Source organism: Manacus candei, unplaced genomic scaffold, assembly GCF_025592945.1.
Source record: "Manacus candei isolate 608988 ecotype Guabito, Panama unplaced genomic scaffold, ASM2559294v1 h1tg000084l, whole genome shotgun sequence".
Taxonomy (NCBI): Eukaryota; Metazoa; Chordata; class Aves; order Passeriformes; family Pipridae; genus Manacus; species Manacus candei.
In genome coordinates, this window is record NW_026138132.1 from 2,248,846 (window position 1) to 2,274,411 (window position 25,566).

Genomic DNA, 25,566 nt, shown 5'->3' on the forward strand with positions numbered 1-25,566 from the left:
TGAGGGGCTGGCACGGCAGGGAAAATAAATACAGTGGCTCGGCCACAAAAGGGCCCAGAAGCGCCGCTTTTAGGAAGAAACTCCTTCCAAAGGGGGCGATCAGCCCTTGGAATGGGCTGCCCGGGGAGGGGGGGAGTCCCCGTCCCTGGAGGGGTTTAAGCAGAGCCTGGATGTGGCATCGGTGCCATGGGCTGGGTGACGAGGTGGGGTCGGGTCACAGGTTGGACTCGATGGTCTCAGAGGTCTTTTCCAAGCTCGGTGACTCTGTGATTCTGTGGTTCAGATCCCCCCGGGTCGGCCCTAATCCCTGTGGAACACCCGGGTTCATTCCCAGCCCCTGTGCTCCCTGATTTCACCCCCACGGGACATCCCTGCACACGGGGCGGCCTTTAAGGTCCCTTTCCATGGTCCCACGATCCCTGTTCTCCAGTGTAAAGTGGGAATTAGGACTGAACACAACGTGGGAAACCCCGAGCCCAACTCCCTGGGAGGGTTTGGCAGCGGGAGGGGATGAATTTGTGGGCTCGTGGTGGAACATCCCTTCAGCATCTGCTGGATCCCTTCAGGGGGGGGCAAAGCCCAGGCCCCGTTCCGGGGGTTCTGCCCTGTGGAGAGCACCCACTCTCCCCTCAGATGGCTTTTATTGCCTTTTATGGGTTGTTACACTTGCTTCCCAGACCCCAAAATTCCTGATCCAGCAGAGGAGAGACGCTGCAGCTCCTGGAACCAGCCCGGGCTGGAGCCTCCTGCCCACCCAGCCCTTCCCGGGCAGTTCCCTCCCCGACAAACCACGGCCTGAAATGATCCTACCCGACAAAAACCCTTCGAAGTCCGGGTTGGGGGTTTCCTTTCTCCCCCAAGTGCTAAAAATTGAGCCCCAAACGAAGGAGTAAACGCCAGGAGGACTTTCCAGCACAGGGTCAGGAATCGCAGCACTGGAATTCAAGTTTTCCTTCGCTTCAAGTGAAGTCCTTCAAAAAGGACTAAGGTGTTAATTGGGCTGTTTGAGGGGTATTATTATTTATAATCATTATTATTTTATTTTATTCTGGCATGTTACTTATATTATTTTCTATATATTCTTAGTTCTGATTACTTGGGGTGTTATTGTACAATTAAGTTACCAGCCCGGGGCTGTGTCCCACCCGCCCAGCGCCTTCCCAATTCCCGGCTGGATTCATTGCCACGTCTAAATGGCTCGTTGGGGGCTGAAAGCACCGAAAGGCAGGAGCAAACAGGCGGTAACTTTACACCTCGTCGCTGGCGGGAGGCGGCGGCGCCGACGCGAAATGCTTGGCTGGGATCGAGACGAGCAGGAAGGAATTGGGGTAAGTACCTTTATCCTCCCCTAATGACTCTGAGATTAATGGCGAGGCTGGATTTGGCTCTCAGGACCTGCGGAGGGAGCAGCGCGGGGTGGGTTGAGTGGGAGAGTGAAGGAAAATGGATTTTAGCAGGATTAATTCAGTTTATTAACTTCGAGTCTTTAACTGGTTATTTTCTATCTATGACACATTAATTATTATATATTTAGCACTATGCATAACATAGCAAATATTTTATGAATTCTATTTTATTTTTCAGTATAAGAATAAAATACAACAATACGATGATATATAATAATATACCATAATATAGAACAGGTAGTGACTAATAAAATTATTGATGAATTAATAAAATTATTACTGAATAAAACGAAATAATTAATTCAGAACAGTGACCATCCCGGGTCTCACCCAGCCCTCCCTTGCTGGCAGAGCAGCCTCGGAAGCATCCAGAGGTTGGGATGAGGCTCCTAAATCGCCCCCACGGCTTCTCCCCTGCCAAACCCTGCTGCCCGGAGCCCCAACTCCGCTCCCTGCCCTGCGTCCGGGAGCTTTCCCAGACATCCAGGAGGGCTCAGGCCCCGTTTGGGGGGAGCTGCCCCTTGGGAATTCCCGGGAAGGAGACGGGGAGGATCCATCGCGAGCCACCATCGGGAGTTAATGCGGTTACGGCTCCGCAGGGACATTTATTGCTCCTCCTAACCGGGTTAGGGGAAAGCAGGAGAAAGCTGCTCCCATCCACCGGCGGGGTTGAACGGCGGGATTTCTGCGGGTATCTGATTTCTGGGATGCATCAAGATCCCGATGAGATGTCGGAGGAGCATCCGAAGCCCTGGAAACCCGACTCTGCCAACCCCCCCCCCCCCCCCCTCCAGCGCTCCTGTCCTACCGGGAGGTTTTGTTCTTAAGGTGTTTTTAAAGGGCTCAAATAATGAGAATATTTACTCCGGGAATAATTGGGATATCATGGGAATAAAGGGAGTAACGAGCGAGGTGGACGCAGGAGGTGTTGCAAGCACGGAGCACACGTACAGACACCTCGAAGGAGTTCGTGAATGCTTTGATGCAGCTGAAGCTGAACTTAAAAGGGTTTTCTACACCCTCTGCTTTTTTCCCCAGCTGCTTTCTGTCCTTTTTCATCAGCGGAACAGAACAAAAGGCAGAGAAAATGGAATTGGTGGCAGAGAAAATGGAATTGGTGGCAGAGAAAATGGAATTGGTGGCAGAGAGTGAACTCTGGAGGGTGAGGGGAGCAGATTCCCTCTCCAAGGCTTTCTAATAATCGTGAGGGGGAAGGGGGTGGGAAAGCAGGGAAAGGTGCTTTGCTTCAGAATCTGAGGGATGGAAATATAAAAATATGAAGATGTGAAATTAAACTTTAGGAAGTTTTCATGGAGAACCCTCTTTGTGACTCTGGGATGGAGCCACATCCCTGCCAGGGGTGGGCAGGGTGGAAGGACATGGGGATGGGACAAGTGCAAGGAGCAGGGTCACAAGGCTGAGCCCCCCAAAGTGGGGCAGGCTGGCACCTCCTAGCCTCGATTTATCTCTGTTTATCTCCTTTCCCCCCCATTTTATCCATTTTGAGCCAAGCCAGCCCTTCCCTGGTGCTCTGTGCCACTGTTCTCTTCAGCTGGGATTTATCACCATTTTTAATTACTCCCGGTATTTTGGGGACCTGTTGCAACCGGGGGGATTAAGTGGAAAGGTGGTTTCTGTTTCTCAGCTGCTGCTGCAGCGATATCTACTCAGGCAGAAGTTTGCTGTGCCAGCAGGACTTTAGGACTGACTTAAACCCCTGAGCCCCGGCTCGAATCCTGAGCCAGCAGTGCCCTCTGCTTGGACAGCCGAGATGTGCAGCTCCGCTCCTCCTCCGAGCTCCAAACCCGAGGACTGAAAGGGTGAAAAAATCCCCCTCTCTGCGCTCCCACAGCCCCGCCGTTCCAGAGCAGTGGGCGGGCAGGAACCGCTGATTTTTAGGGCTTTGCTGTGTCACAGCCGGGAGACAAAAATACTGCTCGGGGTTAAAAGTGCTCCGGGCGCCTTTGGAGCAGAGGAGTTATTTTTAGACGGGGTTATTTTGGCGAAGCGTCATGAATAATTCAGTGTCCCCGGCGCTGGCAGATGGAGGGCATTGGGACTCAGAAAATCGCGTTCTCTAGGCTTGTCTGTCACTGTTTTAAGGAGGCAGCTGGAGGAGCATCCCTGCTCCTTCCCGCCCTGTTCCCATGGGATGAAGGGAATCCAGCGGGTTTGCAGCGGGTGGTCGAGTTTCTAACTCTGTGCACGTTGCAGCATCGCTGTGCTGGGCTGTACTGGGCTGTGCTGGGCTGTGCTGGGGTGTACTGGGGTGTGCTGGGGTGTACTGGGGGATACTGGGCTGTGCTGGGATGTACTAGGCTGTGCTGGGGTGTACTGGGCTGTGCTGGGCTGTACTGGGCTGTGCTGGGCTGTGCTGGGCTGTGATGGGGTGTGCTGGGATGTGCTGGGGTGTGCTGGGGTGTACTGGGGGGTACTGGGCTGTGCTGGGCTGTGCTGGGCTGTACTGGGCTGTGCTTGGGTGTACTGGGCTGTGCTTGGGTGTACTGGGCTGTGCTGGGCTGTGTTGGGCTGTACTGGACAGTGCTGGGCTGTGCTGGGGTGTACTGGGCTGTGTTGAGGTGTACTGGGCTGTACTGGACAGTGCTGGGCTGTGCTGGGGTGTACTGGGCTGTGCTGGGGTGTACTGGGCTATGCTGGGCTGTACTGGGCTGTGCTGGGGTGTACTGGGCTGTGCTGGGCTGTGCTGGGGTGTACTGGGGTGTGCTGGGGTGTACTGGGCTGTGCTGGGGTGTACTGGGGTGTGCTGGGCTGTGCTGGGCTGTGTTGAGGTGTACTGGGGGGTGCTGGGGTGTACTGGGCTGTGTCGAGGTGTACTGGGGGGTGCTGGGTGTGGTGGGAGCCTTCGGTCAGCAGGTGGCACAAGAGCTGCTGGAAACGAAATGAATTTGGAATAAAGCGCTCCAGCAGAACCCCCTGCGGGGAGCTGAGAGCTGGAGGTGCCTTCCCAGCCTCCCCCCTGCAGCTCCCAGACATTCCCAGCGGGATGAGGGGCTGCCGTCTCTCCCACTGGCAGGGCTGGAGCATCCCAAACTCATATATATGGGAAAAAACCTGGTTCTGCCCCACTCAGAGGATGGGGAGGCCCTGGGATGGAATTCCCAGAGGAGCTGTGGCTGCCCCTGGATCCCTGGGAGTGTCCAAGGCCAGGTTGGAGCAACCTGGGCTAGTGGGAGGTGTCCCTGCCCGTGGCAGGGGGTGGAATTAAATGATGTTTAAGATCCCTTCCAACCCAAACCATTGTGGGATTCCATGTTTGGGGTGGAAATGCTCCTCAGGGAAGGGGGAATTTGGTCTGTGCCTGCTGGATGCTCGGGAAGCAAAGGAACACCCCAAGTGTGGGGCCCAGCTGTGCCCCCCCAACCTCCAGGGGGGTGTAAAATCCCTCATCACCCCCCTGAGCTGCACAGGGGAGGGGATTTAAAAGGGATCTCTTGGAAAAAGTCCCATAAAACCTTTCCAAATACTTTTAAAAAGCTCCCCCTGCCCCTCAGTTCCACCTCTCTGACCCCCAGACTGCAACATTCTCACTTAAAAAAAAAAAAAAGGGGGTTCCTCTTGCACCCCTTTCTCTCCCTCTGGCAGCTGCTCCGTGGTTTTCAGGGATCCAGCCCTGCCCGAGTCGTTCTGTGTTCCTGGTTTTTACTGGGAAAACCCTGGCACACGTGCTGGGGTTTAATTTCTGCTTTGGGTTTGGGCTTTGCTTTGGTTTGTTTTGGTTGCTTTTGTTTTGTTTTGGTTGCTTTTGTTTTGTTTTGTTTTGTTTTGTTTTTGTTTTTTTTAAACGGCAGACGTTTATTTAGATTTGAAGAAAAAAAGATCTCTTGGACGCCGGCCCGAGAACGTAACTTAAAATATCTGCCTTAAATAAGCTCTAAAACCCCAGAATTGCTGAATTTTCTGCCTCTCTGATGTCATCTGTGGCTGCCCCCACGTTGCAATCCCAGGCACGACGAGGCTCAAAATAAAAGCCAGCCCCGAATAATTCACAGGGCAGGGGGGGAAATGCATCATGTGTTATCAGCTCTGACATGTCCTAAATTTCCTATTTGTCAACCTCCCCACCCTTAAAACACATAAACTGGCTGTGAGCAACTTCCTGAGCGGGGCTGGGAGACGTGCAGGAGCAGCTGGAGTTGCTTCTCACCCAGAGCAGCCCCTTTTTGGTGCTGGGGGTTGTGACGTCCTTTTTTTTTTTTTTTTTTTGGAGTTTAATTAAAAATTAAATAAAAAAACCCTAAAAAATCCTGCTGAGCTGGGATTTTCCGCTTCCAGCTGAAGGGCTGCCAAGAGGAATAACCTCCTCCAGAGCACAAGTGTGTGGCTGGAGTGTGTTCAGGGTTAGGAACGTCCTCCTGGTGCCCGGGAGAGCGGGATCATCCCAATTCCAGTCCCAAACTGGGGCTGTGTCTCCCTGTCCCAGAGGGACATGGATGAGATTCCATCATCCCTTCCACGGGCACAAATCCCAGCGTTTGCACCCTCTATTCCCACAGGGAATAACCCTTCTTGCTCTCCCGTGGGGTTTGCCCTGGCTGATTCTCATGGCACAGCAAGAGATTTTGCCCCGGGTTGGGGTTTGGAAGTGAAAACACGACTTGGGCACCTCCTGTGAACAACCACGGGTGTTCTTCACTCACAGGGGGAGGCCCTGGCACAGTGTCCAAGGTCACGTTGGATGGTGTTTGGAGCAACCTGGGATAGTGGAGGATGGTCCCTGCCCACGGCTGGATGAGTTTTAATGTCTGTGCAACCCAAACCATTCTGTGATTCCATGTCACAGATGGGATATTGGGAAGAAATTCCTCCCTGGGAGGGTGGGGAGGGGCTGGCACAGGTTGCCCAGAGAAGCTGTGGCTGCCCCTGAATCCCTGGAAGTGCCCAAGGCCAGGTTGGAACAACCTGGGCTGGTGGGAGGTGTCCCTGCCCATGGCAGGGGGTTTGGAACTAAATGATCCCTAAAGTCCCTTCCCACCCAACCCAGTGAGAGATTCCATGCTCATCCCAGCACCTCTGCAGGGCCAGGGCAGCGCTCTGGGTCCCAAATCCAGCCCCTTTTGCCCCAGGTGCCACGTGGACACTCACTGCCCATAAAAATGGGATTTAGGGGGTACCACCCAGGGGGGTTGGAACACCCCCTCCCCTTCCTCAAACCTGCCCCCACTGTCCCTTGGGGATGGAGAAGGGACAGAGCAGTGTCCTGGCCCCTGACAGAGGGCAGAGCAGCCCTTGAGCCAGCAGGTGACAAAAAGGGACCCTCCAGGGCCAAGCCATGCCCTGGGTGCTTGGAGTGTGTGTGTGTGTGTGCCAGAGCAGAGGAGGGGGAGCTCTGCTCACTTAAAAGGCTTTTAAAAATACACCGAAGTTTCGTTCTTCAGTTAAAAGGCTCTTTCAAGAGCAGCTGCCCTCTATTAATACAGCCGGGGCCGATAATCTCTGCTGGGATCTATCTTTAGAGCTCTGCCAGCAGCGGTGGGAGCCGGGGGGGGGACAGTGGGGTGATGTCGGGCTGTGCCCCGGCCCGGGGGCGAAGGGACCAGCTGAGAACACAGCGGAGCCTCCCGGGAGGAGCCTCCCGGGGAGGGGAGCGGATAATCCCGCCGGCTTTTTGGGACGGTTGGGAGAAACCAACCCTTGGGTCGCCTCGTTGCTCTGAAACGCGGAGTTTTTGTGACCCTGGACGGTGGTTTTTTGGGAGGGGTGAGGGTGTTTTTTTGGCGGATGAGCTTTGAAGCGTCCCCAGATTTTTTTTGGGGGGAAGTTATGGCCCGGCTTTGTGTTTCTGGCTGCCCGGTGCCATCCCAGTGCCAGCTCTGGGGCTGCACGGGGGTCCCGGGGACCGAGCAAAGCTCTCAAGGGTGGGCAGAGGCTCTGCCCCAAATCACCCCCAACCCTCCCTGCCTGGAATCCGGGCTGGAGTCGAGGCGATTCCTGGAATCCGGGCTGGAATCCAGGCGATCCCTCCTTTTTAGGTGCCATCCTTTGACGCAAGAGCGGCTTCCAAGGGGACCCTGAGTAATCGCCGAGGGGGAAGAGGGGGAGCGGGGTCGGGGCTCTTTGACTCGCTTTTGTTTCCTTTGCTTTCTTAATCACTTCCTGGCAGCCCCGGAGCTGCCTGAGAAATCCTGCGGAGCGATGGGGATGACAAAGCTCTGACCCCGTTCCCAGCGGCCCGGCCAGGTGGGAATTCTGCAGGAATGAACTCTGAGCTCCAGCTCCGGCCTTTGCCACAGCGCCCGGATCCCAAAGTCGGGACATTGCAACGATAATTGTCTTTAAATCAAGTTGCAGCTGAGCTGGGAGGCCAAAATTCTTCACCGAAGAGGAGCATCTCTGTGTTTTATTCCCTTCAACCAAATCCATCCCTAGTTTGGCTCAGTTTGGCTTCTCCCAGGATATTTTGGGAGCTCCCATCTGAGCTGAGCTGGGGTGTTGGAGGTGGCCTAAAGCTGGGATTGTTGGTTTGCTTCATTTGAGGCGCTTGGGGGGCAATGAATGTGATGTGAGAGAATATTACAGCATTAAAACAACATTTCCAGCCTCAGTGAGGGGCTGTGACAGGCAGCCAGAGCACTTGGAATTTGGAAACATCACTGTATTATTTATCCAACCATATCAGGCCCATCAGGGGGTGCTGAAAAAACTCCTATGTCTTGCCAGAGCCTGGACACACCATGGGATGTGCTGCTCCCAGGCTTTTGTTGGTGTCTGCTGAGCAAATTCCTGGAAATGCAGGATAGAAGGAAAATGTATGAGCTTTTTCCAGCAGAAATATCTGAGCAGAGGGTTATTTATTTGCTATTCCTGCTGTCCTGTGTCAGTGGGATCAGGGCTGGGATGGCCATTCCTGTGTCAGTGGGATCAGGGCTGGGATGACCATTCCCACCTTCCCAGTGACGAGGAGGAAAACGCTCCTGCGTCGTTGGGATGTGTCTGACTCAGCCCTGGCAGCTCCACCTCTCCAGGAGGTGACTGGAATCTCATCCAGGACCCTCAGCCTCCTCCTTCCTTCCTCCTGGCAGCAGTTGGCTTTGCCCAGAGGAAGGAAAGATTCCCCTCGGGCCAGAGGGGAATAAATATCCCGTGGATGCACGGGAAGGTTCTTGGGGCAGGGAGCTGAGTGATGCTGGTGGAAACCTGGGGTCACACCAAACATAACAACCCCAAGGAAACATCTGTGCTCTCCTCTGCTGGTTCAGATGGAGTTTTTTGGTTTTTATGGAATTCTGGAGTGGTTTGGGCTGGAAGGCACCCCCAGGACCACCTCATTCCGACCCCCCTGCTGAGTGTTTTCCATGCCTGTGGTTTCTCCAGGAGCGCCCTGGGAGGGGGGTCCTGCTCCTCTCCAGGCCTGCAGGAATAAAGGCACGACTCAGGAGGGATCCAAGGTACCTTTCCCAGATAATTCACCTCCAATGTGAGCTCCATCCCACAGCCAGACACCTCATCCCCACGGAAACCTGGACACCTCAGCCCCACGGAAATCCTGGCCAGCCAGGAGAAGGGAATCCTAAGGAACAACATGGGAGGCACTTCAGCCTCACAACAACTGCTCAGAGAATGGATAAAATGGGCTATTTATTTATTTATTTATTTAGCCATGGAAAAAGCTTCCAGGTTTAATTATCGGCACAGCCATCAAAATAAATAAATAGCACAATAAATAGCACAATAAATAAGTAGCAAAATAAATGGCTCTTTTTTGCTGGATGGGACACTCAGAATTCCCCATGGGAGAGCAGAGCCCTGCTGGAGTTTGGGCCCCAGGCTGGGGATGGCTGATGATTTTATGGGTCCCTCCAAGCCAAAACAGCCCATCCAGGGATTTGTTTTTGCAGCACAAAACCCTCCGTGCCTGCAGCTGAAAAATAGCCCTGAAGGAAATCCGATGGAAGCAAGTGGGATTTACTCCACAGGGAACAGGATTCTCCATAAAAATGATTTTTTTTTTTGCTCTAAATAACCAGTAGGGCCAGTTTGGGTTGGGGTGTTCGGGCTCAAATCAGCCCATCCAGAGCAGGGGAAAGGCTGGAGGGGGGGAATTGGGAAGGGGCAGGGAACAAGGATCATCCTGGGTTATCCCAGGAGTTTTGCTCTGCTTCAAAATAAAAACCAAAGAGGGGGGGGAAAAAAAGAAGAAAAAAAAAAGAAGAAAAAAAAAAAAGAAGAAGAAAAAAAATCCTGTCTGTGTGAAAATAATGACATTCCCCCCACATGAGCTCATACAGGTTTGACTGGTTTTTCCAGCTGGTGTCTGGAATAAAACTCCTGTGTCTCTCCCAGGTATTTTCTGCCCAGGGTTCTGCAGCCTCTCTGTGGCTGAGATAAGGGGGGGCTGCAGCAAAATCTCTCTGATGCTCCTTTTAACACCGATTTTGGCCTCTTTTGGGGGGGAGGAACCAGTGAAATCCAGGTTTGTGCACTGGGAGGGAGAAAGGAAGGGCTTGGAAAGGTGGATTTGTTGGAAAAAGCCGTTTTTTGTGAGGGCCTCGTGCTGCTGAACTTTGTAAGTGGAATATCCTCCCCTCTGAGCAGGCCATGAACGAGGCAGGGGGTTGGAACTAAAGGATCTTCAAGGTGCTTTCCAACCCAACCCATTCCAGCATTCTCTGGTTAAGAAGGATTTCCAGGCTAAATCGAGTCCCCCTAAATCCACCAGATTAATTTGGCCACTTCTTCACCCTGAACTACATATAATAAATATATATATATGTTACATTTTATAACTGTGGCTGTGAATCCCTGATTTCTAACCTATAACACCTGCATCCATTTGCATTCCTGCTGCCTTTCCCTCTGCCTCTCACCCCCCTCCAAGACTTTTCCTGGGGGGAACCACCCCCCTGAGGCAATTTGTTTGCACTTGGATTATATTTTTAGCCTCCTGCTTCACTTCTCTTTTTTTAACTCCTTCCACATTCCCACCTGGAGTGGCTGAATCACGACAGCAGGAGACAATGTCCTTTATTATTATTATTATTGTCCTTTATTATTATTATTGTCCTTTATTATTATTATTGTGGAAGGGCTTTTTTTTGTCCCTCCCCCCTGCTTTTTATTTTTATATTATTTATATTATTTTTATATTATTTTATATTATATTTTGTATTATATTTTATATTATATTTAGATTATATTTTATATTTTATTTTATATTATATTTTATATTATAGTTTATATTATATTTTTATTATATTTTATATTATATTTTATATTATATTTTATATTATACCTATGCAGGTAGGAAGGAAAAAGTCTGCTCCCAGATTTCATTCCCAGCCGTTTTTATATCAGGGATCACACTCCTCCTCTCCTGCTCTCCCTCCTTCTCTCCCCACTCAGGAAGGGTGAGGACCAGGAAAATAGGAATTTATTATTTAAAAAAAATTATAATGTCAACAATAATGTCAACAATAATGTCAATAATGAAAGACTCAGACACTAAAAACCCCTTAAATTTGACATTTTATTTCGTTGCAGAAGAAAAATCCAACATAGGCCTCATTATGTTACGCATCTTTAATTATAAAAATAAGCAAAGAAAATAACTTGCATCTCTCTCGTTACTATGATATGTTTCAAATAACCTCTTATATGAACACACTGAGCTTTAAAAATGTAATTTAAACAATAAATAATGACATATACCAGATATGCTCACTGTTTATTCCAGTACTCAGCAAAAAAACAGAACGAAACAAAACAAAAAAAAAAAAAACCCAAAACGAAAAAAAAAACCCCAAAGTCTCTCTCTCCCTTCTAGGCATCTTTAAATTATAAATACAATAAAATGCAAATTTATTAATGGCACAAAACGTTCTAAAGTGCAAACAAATCACGAGGAGACTCATGCAAAACGTTTCCAGAGAAGCCCCTCCCCTGCCCCCCCGAGAGAAGAAAAAAAAAACCCCAAAATTAAAAAAAATCAAGATTAAACGGTGAAATCGCCGGACTTGGGGTGGAGAATCCATCCCGGGGGGTCTCTCCCACCTCATCCCAAACTTTCCCAGGGCATGGGAAGCTCCTGTCCCACCCGCCCTGGTTAGGAGGGAGTTTGAGCCCAGCTTAGTTAGGGCCAGGTGACCCCCAGGCCAGCTCGGGGGGACAAAAGTGCCGCCTCAAATCGACCCCAAAACCCGGCCAGTGGGACCCAGCAGAGTTTTTGGGGCACAGGGGGGGTTTCCCTGTGGCACCCCAGCAAAAATCCAGCCGGGAGGGGGAGGATTTTCCCGCTGAATTCCCACCTTTGGCAAGGGCACGAGTCGAAAGCGCTGCCGGGAAAGAGGAATTTTGGCGGGACCACCCCAAAAAAGGATCAGCTTGGGGGGGTCTCAAGCCCTTCCCCGGCCCCAAATCGGCTTTATCCGCCTTCTCTGGGGTTTCCTGGGAATGGAGAAGCCACTTTTCCATGAGGAACATCCCCATGGAAGGGCGGGGCTGGCAGGGAGAGGCTTTGGGAGCTCTGGAGCACCAGCGGGGTGTTTGGACCCCGCCCCGAGCCACGTAAAGAACCTCTTTTGTAACTATTTCCGTGGGTTTGGTGCAGAATTCCCTGTCTCCCAGCTGGGATGCCCTGGGGTGGGAATCCCCCAACCCTGGGATCAAAGTTCCTGCTCAGCCCCTGACTTTTAGGGGCGGGATATTCAAGGAGCCTTTGGTTTTTTCACCTTGCAAAACTTCTTCTCCTTGGCCTCTCTATCCCTGCCTGGCTGAAAAAGGAACAATATTGCATCTTCCTTGCCCTACAATTCAGAGTCTTCAAAATAAAAAAAAATTAAAATGACAACCCTTGAGCGTCAGCAACCCTTTTTTTTCTTTTTTTTTTCCTTTTTTTTTTTTTTTTTTGCTGCTTCCAATTTTCTGACAGCACTTTGGGGCTACACTGAACGAAGGCAGCGACATCAGAAACGCTGCCACTGCATCTGGTTTCCATATATTAGCAGCAGGTTATTGTTTAAAGGCTTCGTGGTTTGTTTTTTTTTTTTGTCTTTTTTTTTTTATTTATTTATTTAAAAAAAAAAATAAAGGAAACCAAAACAAAACGAAAAAAAAGTTATATTGCTTTAAGGATTCGAAAAGGAAAATAGATCCCTCCTTTATTAGCTGGCTAAGTAGCTGAGGAAGAGCCATCCACTCTGCAGAGGGGCTCTGAGGGGATGGATTTGGAGCTGGCCTGGCTGATCCTGATTTTTTTTTGGCTCCCCCAGAGCGATTTGGGAGCAGGTTTGGGGGACCCCCAGCACGGGACCCTCTGCTCCTCTTCCCAGAGCCTGCTGAGGAGGAGGAGGATGGGGGGAAAGGCAGCTCCCAGCGTGGGGATCCCTGTGTCCTCAGCTTCACCGCTGGAGCTTCAGAGGATTTCGGGATTTTTCCTGCCTTTCCCAGCAATTGGTGTTCCCAGGGAATTCCCAAAGCATCTGAGAATTCCTACAGGAGCCCCCCCCAGCAGCACTGGGGCCTGAGGGGGTCTCACAGCAGCTCTGGGGGGACAGGACTGGCCAGCCTGAACTCCTCTTTGTTTTAATTTGTTTTTTTTTTTCCCCCTCCATTTTAGCCATTTCTGGCCCTGCAATTCCCATCCTAAACCATTTTTTCCCCCTCTTCCATTAAAAAAGGCCACGGAGTAGAATGTGAACTCTTTAAATACGACAGAGATACTGTTTCCAGGAAAAAAGAAAAAATAAAATAATAAAATAAGAAAAGAAAGAGCTAAATTACAAAACTAAGTTTAGGCAATAAAGTTATTATATTCTGCTCCTTTCAAGCAGACTCTCGTGGAATTTATGTACAGTACATGACAGATTTTAAAACTATTTATACCACAGTTAGAGCAAGACCTTTAATACTCTACTCTTAAGACAGGGTTTGTTTCTGTTAGGTTTCTTTTAAAGCTTTAGACAGTTAAATACAGTACATAGATGTTAGCTTTTAAATACAATGCAAGATTATGGAACCTTCTGACCAGCTTTCAGCCTCAGACTGGCAGCTCTTTGAATCATGTCTGGGGTACAAAACGTCCCTTTCCTGATTTTGGGGGGCGTGGGGGGGTGGCTTTAACTCATTTTGCACCGCGGTGCCGGGTCACGGGGACCAAACTCACCCCCAGCCAGTAAATCCAGGGGTTACCAGAGCTCTGCTGGCAGGATCAGGACTGTAGGACACTAAGAGACCAGGAACACGACATTCATATTCGTCCATGGCCAGCACAGATTCATCACACGAACTGCCCTGACACCTTTTGGGGTGTGCAACGAGTTTTTAGTGCATCTCTTGTCCCCTAAGCTCGGGCAGGAGGGACGAGCTCCTCTCCTGGGGGCCAGATCCTCAGACTCCAGTGGCATCAGCACTACAGTACGTTTCGATTTGGTGTCTGAAGGCCTGACCACTTAAGACTAAGACCTTTTAGGACATAATTTTTTGGGGGGGGGAAGAAAAAGAGACGTTTTGCTGGTGGGAAGAGCCGAGACGCCGAACGCCGACCCGCGCGGAGAGGTTTTGTTCGGGGCCGACGGAAGGGGGGGGGTGGCTGGGGGACAGAAAACATCAACGACTAAACCTAAGCCCAGGTTTCCTGGGTGCTGTTCAGACTGGCTGCAGCACACCTGGGCTGGGTGCATTTGCTCTGGAGCTTTGGTAGCAGCGCTTGGCATCCCCTCGGGGCCCCCCGTCACGCGCTCTCGGCCGAGGAGGAGCCGCGCTTGCCGTGGGCCGGGGCCGAGCCCTCACCTCGCAGGTTCCTGAAGTAGAGCTTGAGCTTCTGGGGCTCCGAGAGCCTCCTCCTGGAGAAGTCGGCGCGGGGGTGGCCCTGGGCGCAGTGGTCGGCCTGCAGCAGGTGGAAGAGGCTGGCCATGTTGGGCCCGATCTTCTCCATCAGGCTGCCCTTGATGGTGCTCACGGTCTCCTCGTCGCACTCCAGCAGGCTCCTCACCAGCTTGTTGTAGTATCTGCAGCAGAGGAACCATCGTTACCCCAGCAAGGACCAACAGAACAGCCCGAGAGATAAAACAGCTCAAGAGATAAAACAGCCCAAGAGATAAAACAGCCCGAGAGATAAAACTGCGAGAGCAGGTCCAGAGAAGAGCAACAAGGCTGGGGAAGGGACTGGAGCACAAGTGCTGTGAGGAGAGGCTGAGGGAGCTGGGGCTGTTCAGCCTGGAGAAGAGGAGGCTCAGGGGAGACCTCCTCACTCTCTGCAACTCCCTGCCAGGAGGGGGGAGCCAGGGGGGGTTGGTCTCTTTTCCCAGGCAACCATCAGCAAGACAAGAGGGCTGGGTCTGCAGCTGTGCCAGGGGAGGGTTAGGTTGGAGATTAGGAAGAATTTCTTTGCAGAGAGGGTGCTCAGCCATTGGAATGGGCTGCCCAGGGAAGGGGGGGATTCTCCATCCCTGGAGGTTTTTAAGGTGAGACTGGATGTGGCATCAGTGCCATGGGCTGGGAACCACGGCGGGGTTGGATCAAGGGTTGGACTGGATGATCTCAGAGGTCCCTTCCAACCCAGCTGATTCTATGATTCTTTGAATCAGAGTTTTTAAGTCCCTCATCCTGACAGTGCACAATGTACATGTCACCACCGGGTCATTAAGGCTGGAAAAGAACTCCAAGATCAAGACCAACCCTGTATCACTGCATCTGACAACCCCCCTGGACGTGGAGATGCCGTGCCCACGACACAGGGATGGGACACAACCACCAAAATTCGGATTTAATTGTCCTAAACCTGCTCCCACAGTCGCCTGACCAGGCTCTGATGAGCCAAAAAAAAAGCCACGTTGTGGCACAGGATCAGCCAGGCCAGTTCCAAATCCACCCAGAGCTGCTGCAGCTCTGGAAGGTGAGGATATAAGCACAGTGGGGTTGTTGTTATCCTGGTGGATTGGGAAGAAGGTAAAACCAAGGAGCTAAGGGCTGTACTAATTGGCTTAAGGGTGTGGTTTACTCTCCACTAAAGAATCCAAGTTTCTAGAGCTTTAGGAAGAAAAATAATCGCTCTTTCTACCAGCAGGTGCTGCCCATCCCCAGCCAGGATCCGAGACTGAACCGAGCCCTGCTCTGAGCCAGAACGATCCTTCTGGGAACGGCTCCATCCCTGTGGCTCCATCCCCTCCTGTCCCTCTGCCTTCCCCTGCACGCACAGCCTTTCCAGGGCACCACAAGAGGGAGCAGCCAGTCACTCCAAGCCTGAGAGATGCACAGATTCCCTCGGGACAGATCTTTAGGACACACAGTTGTCACTCTCATGCATTAAATCCCAAGTGAGGACCTTGTGCTTCCCCCTGCTACGAGCCTGTCTCCCTAAAGCTTCATTTTCCTCTTCCAGCAGCCCCGAGCACGTATCCCTTGCTCCAGCAGGAGCCAGGAAATTGTGCTGATCCGTTTTCCCAGCCCTATGAGAACAGTGATCCCGGGAATGATCCTCCATGGGGAGAAGACAGAGCCAGCACAGCCCCATGAGCAGGGGCTGGGACAGCAGAGCTGGCACCTCATTGGATCAGGGAACACCTTCCCAGGGAAAAAGAAGTGGGAAAAAGAGGAGCAATCCCATATTTGCTGCCTGAAAGGACGTTGGGGAACTTATTTTAAGCCTTTAAGGTCACCGTGACATTTTTCCACAGGAGCAGAGAAGAGAACAACCTGCAGGTGGAGGAGGGGAAGGAAGAGGGAAATGAGAGCTCACATCCAAACTCCTTTCCCAACTCTCAGCTCTGGCCTTTGGAGCAGCCAGGGGAGGTCAGCTGAGGTTAAAGTTTGTGCTGCACTTGAAGCACAAAAGGCCCAGGCTTTGGCTGGGTGTGAGCACAGCCCAGCAGGGCTGGGGCTGGGGGTTCAAGGGAGCCCAGCAGCTGATGGTGAACGAGCCACACTCCAGTTTAAATCAGTCCCAGCCTAACGGGACAGGAGGGGCAGATCCCAGCCAGCCTTGGTGCTTTCCATGGCTGGAGCTGCAACCCCAGAGCTTGGCAGTGCCTTCAGCAGCTCAGCTGTGAGCAGAGGCAGCAGGACTTTCCTCTCCTGCCGCTCCTGCCACGAGATTAAATCACAGGAAGGTGCTATGACCTTTAACTACTTCCTCTCAGCAGCTCAGGCCAAGTGGCACATTCTTATTCCGTGGCTATGTTGGGACAGGGGCTGGGAAAGCAGGATGCTTTAGGAGCCCTCAGTGTAAACTATTAGCTGGGAAATCCTGCTGCTTTTGTTACTCAACATGTCATAATATCCTCTGGCTCTGGCAGGGGCTGGCAGCTGTGGGGGAGGAGTTCCCTCCTCCTCAGGAGACAGAGGATCCAGCCCTGGCTTGGTCCTCTGGGAGGAACATCCCCAGCACTGCCCAAGTGTCCACACGTCCCCTGCTCACCCCAACCCCCCTCCAGCCCCACCAAGGGCTCTTTAGCTCTACAATCCATCACTTCAACTCTACAATCCATCACTTCAACTCTACAATCCACCCCTTTAACTCTACAATCCATCCCTGTAACTCTACAATCCATCCCTTTAACTCTACAATCCATCCCTTTAACTCTACAATCCATCCCTTTAACTCTACAATCCATCCCTTAACTCAACAATCCACCCCTTTAACTCCACAATCCATCACTCAACTCTACAATCCATCACTTAACTCTACAATCCATCACTTAACTCTACAATCCATCCCTTAACTCTACAACCCATCCTTTTAACTCCACAACCCACCAGTTCAACCTGGGAATGCCCCTTGTCCCAGCCCTCAGGGGACACCAAAGCAAATCCCTTCCAGCTTCCCTCGGGGAAAGAGGGGAAAGACACACAAATATCATTTTTACCTTCCCCCCCCCCCAGTATAGTTTTGCCTTCCCACAAGTGTCATTTCCTGATTTAATATCTACACCAGAGTTCTGTATAACAGGACAAGGGCTTCAGTGATCCTTGTTTGTCCCTTCCAGCTCAGGATATTCTGTGATTCTGTGGATAAATCCACGCTGGGCAGAGATGTAACATCTGTTCATCTGTTTATCACTTGCAGACCTGTCCTAGGATAGGTCTGGAGGCTTCAGGTGCTTCTAGATCAAGCCAAGCAGCCACCCCAGAGGAGCTGAGGGGTTTGCCACGACCAGCCACTGCAGCTCACCCTGTTTGCACTCCAATTCTAGAGCGTATTTACTCCAAAAGATCCCTTTTATCCCGATCACAAGACTCAGCACTGCTTGTTCCAGGCTTCAGGGGAAGCAGTGCCTGCCCTTGCAGTGTGACTGAGCAGACTGCAGCACTCCCTGAAGGTGTCCCTTGTCCTTGCAGGAGGGGACGGGGCAGTTCTGGGCTCACATCAAGGTGCCAGCCCCGTGATGTGCCCATTCCTGCAGGGAGCCTGTGCCACCAGAGGGAACAGGGCTGGAGACAACCCTAAACCAGACCAGGGCTGGAGACAACCCTAAACCAGACCACTCAGGAGCCCAGAGCATCCCTAGAAATATGAACCACCAGGTTATGGCAGAATAAGGTGACAGAGGATCAGGTTTGCTGGTTCCCTTTAGCTTTTCCTGGTTTTTCCTGGGAAGGCAGAGGGCAAGGACTCATTTTCCAAGTGCCATATAAACCCAAGGAGGGGGTGGCTGCAGTCTGGAGAAGGGAATGAAGCTGCAGTGGGTGGAGAAGGGTTGGATGGAGCTCTGAGCAACCTGGGCCAGAGGAAGGTGTCCCTGCCCATGGCAGGGGGTGGAAGGAGATGAGCTTTGAGGTCCCTTCCAACCCAAACCATTCCAGGAGTCTATGTTTCTACCCTATGAAGTGCTCAGTATTCCAGGGATGCTGAATGAATGGATCTGGTTTGGGATTTAAAAGCCCTGCTCACCATCACACTGCCCTCCCACCCAAAGAATTAACACTTAAACCAGCTCCAGGCTTTGAAGTGACCAATGCCCAGTTAATTTTATTCTCTGGAGATGTTTATAAGTGTGTTTACCAAGACAGAGAAGCAGAAGAAGGCTGGCAAAACCTGCCAAGGAGTTGAAAAGGCAGAGAGCAGGGCTGGGCTGAGCTGCACTGGGATTGTAGGAGCTCAGTCAGCCCGGCCCTGCTCTTTTCACCCCATTCCTCTATTTTTGCCCCACATACCTGTTTGAGAACTGGTTTGGGAGCTGCACGACCTCCGTGATGGCCTCAGGGTTCCGTTTGGCGATGCCACACATGTCCAGCTTGCTGTAACACTCCTCCTGCACCTCGGAGATCATCCTCTGGAAGGTGGAGCACCTGCGGATGGCCAGGAACACCTTGGACGTCACCCCGTTGGCAATGCACTTCAGGCTTTCCTTCACAAAAGCTTTTCCCTGCAAGCACAGGAGAAAAAGGGGATTTTTTTTTTTTCCCAGGGGTTTCCAGGGAATCCAACAGAAAGGGAAGTACTGCAGGTGCTCCACCGTGCCTGGCTGCTGTTAATGACCCTCCCTGCAATTAGAGACCTGCTGGAGGTCCCTTCCCAGGACTCTGATCCTCACAATTACTGCAGAGACATCACCCACAGCAGTTGGGATGCACAGAGCCCACAGCTCCTGTCCCCAAAGGATTGAGGCAATGGGAGTCTTTGCATGAACAGACCTGGAAGCACCAGGACCAGAGATGGGCCAATTCTGCTCCCCCTCCAGGAGGGGTTGGATTGATTTAACCATCAATTGGATGCCAGAGGTTTAACACCCCTGGTTCATCACCACTCAAGATGCTTGAAGTGCTCTGAAGCTTGTCCTTGGGAGCAGGAGCACAGGGAACTCGGGGCTGGTGTGCATGTTAGGAGGAAAACTCCAAGGAAAAGTGCCCTTGGCAGAGCTGCAGCCCTCCAATATTATCCCATTTATCCCGACTGCAGCTCTGGAGAGGCTGAGCTGGCCCTGTATTCCCAGCCCCAAAGTCTTCCAACCCAAACCCCAGCCCCGTGCCAGGTCACACAGTCAGAAGACTTATTTTGTTAGAAGGACGTTTCTATTTCCTCCTGGAGAGGAAACTTCACCCTCCAGCCCAGCAAACCCTCCCTGCCAAGTCCTCACACGGAGCAGGGAACGTGTGGAAACTGCCCCGGAGAAAACAGCCCCCAAGGATGTGTCTGTGGAGCCCAAAACCCACGGCTGAGAGGAGCAGGAAGGGCTGCAAGACAGGGAGGGTTAAGCCTGCCCAAAGCCCAGCTCTAGAAGGACGAGTTAAAGCCTCTGTTCAGCTCAGCACATGCTCCAGTGCTGCAGGACTTGTAAAAGCCCTTTATTGAGCGCATGGAAAGGTTTTCTCTTGAGGGTTTATCCCAGAGAAAACAGCCCCCAAGGATGTGTCTGTGGAGCCAAAATCCCGTGGCTGAGAGGAGCAGGAAGGGCTGCAAGATGGGAAAGGTTAAGCCTGCCCAAAGCCCAGCTTTGGAGGAGTTAAAGCCTCCGTTCAGCTCCGGTGCCACAGGACTTGGAAAGCTCTTTATTGAGCGCATGGAAAGGTTTTCTCCCGAGGGTTTATCCCAGAGAAAACAGCCCCCAAGGATGTGTCTGTGGAGCCAAAAACCCATGGCTGAGAGGAGCAGGAAGGGCTGCAAGACAGGGAGGGTTAAGCCTGCCCAAAGCCCAGCTCTAGAAAGAGGAGTTAAAGCCTCCGTGATGCCACAGGACTTGGAAAGCTCTTTATTGAGCGCATGGAAAGGTTTTCTCCCAAGGGTTTATCCCAGAGAAAACAGCCCCCAAGGAGCTGTGTGTGTGTCTGTGAAGGGCTGCAAGACAGGGGGGGCTCAGCCTGCCCAAAGCCCAGTTCTAGAAGGAGGAGTTAAAGCCTCTGTTCAGCTCAGCACTTGCTCCGGTGCCCCATAAAAGCCCTTTACTGAGCCGGGGCATGGAAAGGTTTTATCCCAAGGGTTTATCCCAGAGAAAACAGCCCCCAAGGAGCTGTGGCTGTGTCTGTGAAGGGCTGCAAGACAGGGAGGGCTCAGCCTGCCCAAAGCCCAGCTTTGGAGGAGTTAAAGCCTCCGTTCAGCTCAGCACTTGCTCCGGTGCCCCATAAAAGCCCTTTATTGAGCTGGGGCATGGAAAAGTTTTATCCCAAGGGTTCATCCCGGTCCCCTCCGTGCCGGGGCCGTACCTGAGTGTCGAATTTAGCAGCGCTGTAGAGGAAGGACTTGCAGATGTCGTACATCCCGTCCGTGTCACACGTGGAGTTCTCCAGGCAGGCGAAGGCCCCGCAGCCCACCTGGAGGGCCCCGTTGAGGCACCGAACCACCTCTGCTGCAGGGAGAGCCACGGGAGCATCAGCACACGGACACGGCTCCCCAGGGCCACAGAACCCTCCCCCAGGACCACAGAACCCTCCCCCAGAGCCAGGGTGAGCCGTGCTGGGCTGCAGACAAGCAGCTCCTGGGGGTTAGGGGAAAGGGGATGAGGAGAAACCAAAGGGAAGGTGCTCCGAGTGGCTGGAGCTCCTCCACTCCAGGGACAGGCTGGGAGTGTCCACCTGGAAAAGGGAAGGCTCCAGGGAGACTTTAGAGCCCCTTCCAGTGCTTAAAAGGGGGTTATAAAAAGAGGGAGAGTGATTTTTTATAAGGCCACAAGGGATAGGAGAAGGGGGAAGGGTTTTAAGCTAAAAGAGGGGAAAATTAGGGCAGATATTGGGAAGAAATTCTTTGCTCAGATGGAGGGGTGGTTGCCTGGAGAAGCTGTGGCTGTGCCAGCCCTGGGAGTGTCCAAGGCCAGCTTGGAGCAACCTGGGCTAGTGGAAGGTGTCCCTGTCCATGGCAGGGGGTTGGAGCTGGATGAGCTTTAAGGTCCCTTCCAACCCAAACCATTCCAGGATTCCATAATTCCAGCATTCCATGGACTGAAGGTGTGACCCAGCGAACCGAGGAACAGAAAATGCGACTCCCAACACCTTCCCACCTGGATTAAAAGAGGGACAACACCTGAGAGTCCTTGGCTAGATAGATCCATCCCAAAGGAATCCTGATTCCAGGCATTCCCAGCTTCATTCCAACTCCCTCTGGAGAAGGAGAAGCAATGAGGAAGAGCCCAGGAAGAGCACCAGGTGCTCAGATCCTCTCCAGGGGCTCAGTTCCCAAACCCATGGCTTTGTGAAAACAGGACTGAAGTGATGGTGATTGCCAAGGAGATGCCACGAAATTTGCACTCCTTGGGATGTATTTGTGCTTCCCTGAGAAGCCTGAAGCACCAAGAAATCAGATTTTAGCCCGTGAGTCCATTATTAGCACTAAAAAGGACTTGGTGCTAAACCCTGACCTGGTGGTTTGCAAGCACAGCCAAGAAAGGTCATTTTTTGCTGAAGATTTCGTGAGGAGCAGGGACATTTGGGCAGAGAAAGTTGAGGTGAATGGAGCTGACCATGTATAATTAAAATCCTGCAGGCAGTAGTTGGGCTGAGCAGGAGGGTATCCATGTCATCCCAGCTTTTCTCGTGCAGATCCCGTGCCTTTTAACAATGAATCAGCACTATTGCCACATGATTGCCCCGAAATTAGGAGGGATTAACCTTTTTTTTTTTGAGATGAACATCTGTCCCCTTATGTGTCTGGGCAAGGCATATTCATTACTTTTGCAGCTCGTGTTACCAGACATTCTTTTAGGAAGAAATGCAAAGCCATGGAGCTGTGAGGTGTGGGAAAAGTGAGGGTTTGGTGGAAGAGAACACACCTTATTAAGAGCTGAGTTGTAGCCTAAAAATGATTCTTTACAACTGGGATTTTTTTTTTTTCACAGAAAAAAAAGGGAAATAATATTAAATAATAATAATTAGAAAAAAAACCCCAAACAGTTAACGCCTCCTCATTCTTGCTTGTGGGCCTGAAGGGAGAAATCTTTGGTCAGCTCATCCTCTCCCCAGCTCACAACCTCCCCAGTGCACGAGTCACCCCCCCAATTCTGCTGCCACAGGTTCAGATTCTAACTTTGCTCTGCAGCAGACTTAAGGAGGAATTAAGCTTTTATTGTTTTAGGCACGGTGCAAGAGTGAGACCCCATGTTTCTATAGCAACCAAATACAAAAGGAACTCGAGCAAACACCCTGCTCTAATGCTGCAGAGCCTTGCAGATCTAAAATAAGGCAGCTGTTAATGAGCTCTGAATTAGAGCCTTAATATCTTTCCAGTACAGTAGAAGAGAGATTTTTAATTCCCATTGTTCGAGACAATGTCTCCAACTTATCTAAAGCATCAAAGTGGAGACATCCAGAGCTGACTTGCCAGCGATTTTTTTTTTGCCTCCATTGTAAAAGCAAGTTTGTTAAATGTCACAATCGTATTTTTACCGTCCCAGCTCGCTGATAGCAATCAGTTTGGGGAAATAAAGGCGAGCAGGGGACAGTTTCTAGGTTACTGCATTCTCCAAAGTCGCAGCTCTCTCGCTCTCTCTCCTCCTCTTGGAATGGGCAGATGTTTGGCAGAACAATGGTTCAGGCCAATTTCCACGGATTTTTATCAACTTCCTAAAAAGCGAGGGGTTTAACACCAAAGTAGGGCTGCGATTGGAGAGGGGAGGGAGGTACATGCAAGCAGGGAAAATAATAATAATAATAACAATAATAATAATAATCAAAAGTACATGGAACTCATTTAGGAGCTGGGGGAGGAGGAGAGAGGCTGGATTTTTGCATCCTCACACACCGGCTCCCTGCCCCGGCTCCTGAAGGAGATTCCTTCTCCAGCTCTGCACCAACACCCTCCTGGCAGACCCTCACGGTAATATTTGTGCCTTAACCAGCCATTAAGTTTATAAGGGGGGAAAAAAGGGGTGGGAAAAGGGGGGGGGGGAAGCGGGAAAAAAAAGGGAGGGAGAAAAAGGGGGGGGAAAGGGGGAAAAAAGGGGGGAAAAAGGTGGGGGGGAAAAGGGTGGGGGGGAAAGAGGGGAAAAAAGGGGGAACAAGGGGGGGGGGAAAGGGGAAAAAAAAGGAAAAAAAGGGGGAAAAGAAAAAAGGGGGAAAAGGAAAAGATAAAAAGGGAAAAGATAAAAAAGGAAAAGATAAAAAAGGAAAAAGAAGAAGGAAAGGAAAAAGAGAGAGAGGAAAAAGAAGGGGGGTAAAGGAAAAAGAAGGAAAAAGGAGAAAAAAGGAAAAAGGAGAAAAAAGGAAAAAGAAGGAAAAATGGAAAAGAAGGAAAAATGGAAAAGAAGGGAAAAGGGAAAAGAAGGGAAAAAAGGAAAAAGAAGGAAAAATAAAAAAGGAAAAAAGAATAAAAACCAGCAGCAGAGCAATGTGAGACAGTTAAAGACATGAGGGCTCAGCTCCAAGCCCTCCTTGCTGGGTGTTACCTGAGTTCTGGGCTGCCACCCTGGGCTTCCTGGGGCTCACAGAGTCATTCTGCTCGGCTTCGTAGGATGCGGATGCACTGATCGCCAGCAGCAGGAGAAAGCCAGACTTTAGGAGCATTCTCTGACAAGTTTCCGCTAAGTGTGGGGGGTTTTTTTGGGTGGTTTTTTTTTTTTTTGGTGGCTCTGTGTGTGTGTGTGTGTGTGTGTGTGTGTCTCCTCTCCCACTCCGGCTCGAGCGAAGATGTGGATCTGGATACGCGCGAGAGAGCCCCAGGGAGAGAGGGGAGAGGCTGCGGAGCTCGGGGATGTTCGGGATGCGCTGGATGTGCCGCAGGATCCGGGTGGCCCCTCTGGCTCCTGCTCGTCGGGGGACCAGGAGCAGCCCAGGGCTTTTATAGCCGCCCTTATCGGTCCCCCCCCGGGCTGCGGAGCCAATCGGCGGCGCTGGGCAGAGCCAGGGGAGGACTGGACTCATTCAAGCCCCACGGAGCTGCAACTTCCCAGGAAGGATGTTTTCCAGCCAATTAAAAGTACCTGCCAAAGCAACAATAACCGAAAAGTTAATCTTCTCGTGGAGCAGCGCTGGGAAAGGGAGGAGAAGTGGGGAAAGGAGGGAGGAGGGGGGGGGACTTCCTATGGATAATTGAGCTCGAGGAAATGACAGCGCGGTCCTAAACGTTCCCCCACCCCGCCAGAAAAGCACCTGCCCTGGCGGGAGGGCTGTTTTCCCACCCGAGCAGCTTGGCAGGGATCCTTGGAAGGGGCCCCCCCTCCGAGGTGAGCGCAGGTACCGCTGTGTTCGTGCTGCTGGGGAGGCATCGCTGCTGCCAGAGCACGTGTGTGCCGAGCTAAACCCGCGGACTCACACCCTGCACCTCACGTAGGCACATGCAAATCCCCCCCTCCCTGCCCAAAACCCGAGTCCTCGGGTGCTGCCTCCTTATCTCCCCCTCGCCTGCACAATTCCCCGAATAAAGTCGTGTGTTCACGCCTCGCTCTCGCTTTTATTCCTTCCCGGTGAAGCTCAAGAAACGACTTTTTTTTCAGGTGTTTGGTGCTTTCCCTTCTCCCCCCCCGCCCCCAACCCAGCCCGATTCAATCCCGTTTTTCAGATTTCATAACGGGAGGAGGCACCCTAATGCCTGATTTAATCTTCATTTTAATAGGCACGTAATGAGAATTAACACAGCAGAGAACTGCTTATCCTGTATCCCAGAGACAATTTAAAGCTCGCAGTGTTGGAGGGATGAAAGCACAAGCAGGGGTATTAAGCCTTGGAGCTGAAAGGAAATCGGGAAGGTGCGTGGAGGAAGATTTAGAGATAAAAAGTTACAAGTCCCTGCAGCTTAGAACGAGCCAAGAGATTTAGATATCAGGTATTGCTGATCGGGGGGGAGAGATTGGAGCTTGAGAGTGTTCAGGGCTCGCTCTGCTCTCCCCGGGATCTTTTTTGGGGGAGGAAAAATATCCCTGCCCGTGAAAAAAGGAGAACATGAAAAAAGGAAAAGGTAAAAAAGGAAAAAGAGAAAGGAAAGGAAAAAGAAAAAGGGGAAAAGGAAAAAGAGGAAAAAGAAGGAGGAAGAGGAAAAAGGAGAAAAAAAGGAAAAAGGGGAAAAAATGGAAAAAGGAGAAAAAAAAGGAAAAAGGAGAAAAAAAGGAAAAAGAAGGAAAAAAGGGAAAAGAAGGAAGGTGCCAGGCAAGGAAACCCAGCTTGAGGAGATCCATGGATCCATCCACGGATAGAAATTCCATTTGATGGTCCAATTCTACACTTCAGTGAAGTGAAGGTGCAAAACCTGCGGGAATTTATTCAGGTTTAGGGGCAGCTAAATTTCAAAGTCCATAAGAATGTGAAGAGGAGCAGGAGGAGGCTCTTCATGGAGCTCCAAAAGCTGTGT

The 25,566-nt window shown here is 51.3% G+C and overlaps 1 protein-coding gene across 1 annotated transcript; it reads right to left on the reverse strand.

The window, feature by feature from the left end:
- Window positions 1–12,294: 12,294 nt before the first annotated feature.
- On the reverse strand, window positions 12,295–24,079 carry STC1 (stanniocalcin 1). The gene is made up of 4 exons (XM_051811952.1): window positions 23,669–24,079; window positions 20,499–20,641; window positions 18,513–18,724; window positions 12,295–14,368 (listed from the first exon to the last, which is right to left on the reverse strand). Exons 1-4 carry the CDS (start codon window positions 23,784–23,786, stop codon window positions 14,092–14,094), a joined length of 750 nt encoding a protein of 249 aa, XP_051667912.1. The 5' UTR covers window positions 23,787–24,079; the 3' UTR covers window positions 12,295–14,091.
- Window positions 24,080–25,566: the final 1,487 nt, after the last annotated feature.

Bases quoted from the DNA above. Each gene is read 5' to 3' on its own strand.
- STC1 (XM_051811952.1), bottom strand. From the start codon at position 23,786: ATGCTCCTAAAGTCTGGCTTTCTCCTGCTGCTGGCGATCAGTGCATCC. The intron at 20,642-23,668 runs GTAACACCCAGC...CTCTCCCTGCAG, and splicing joins GGTGGCAGCCCAGAACTCAG to CAGAGGTGGTTCGGTGCCTC. The intron at 14,369-18,512 runs GTATGTGGGGCA...CCTCTGCTGCAG, and splicing joins CCAAACCAGTTCTCAAACAG to ATACTACAACAAGCTGGTGA.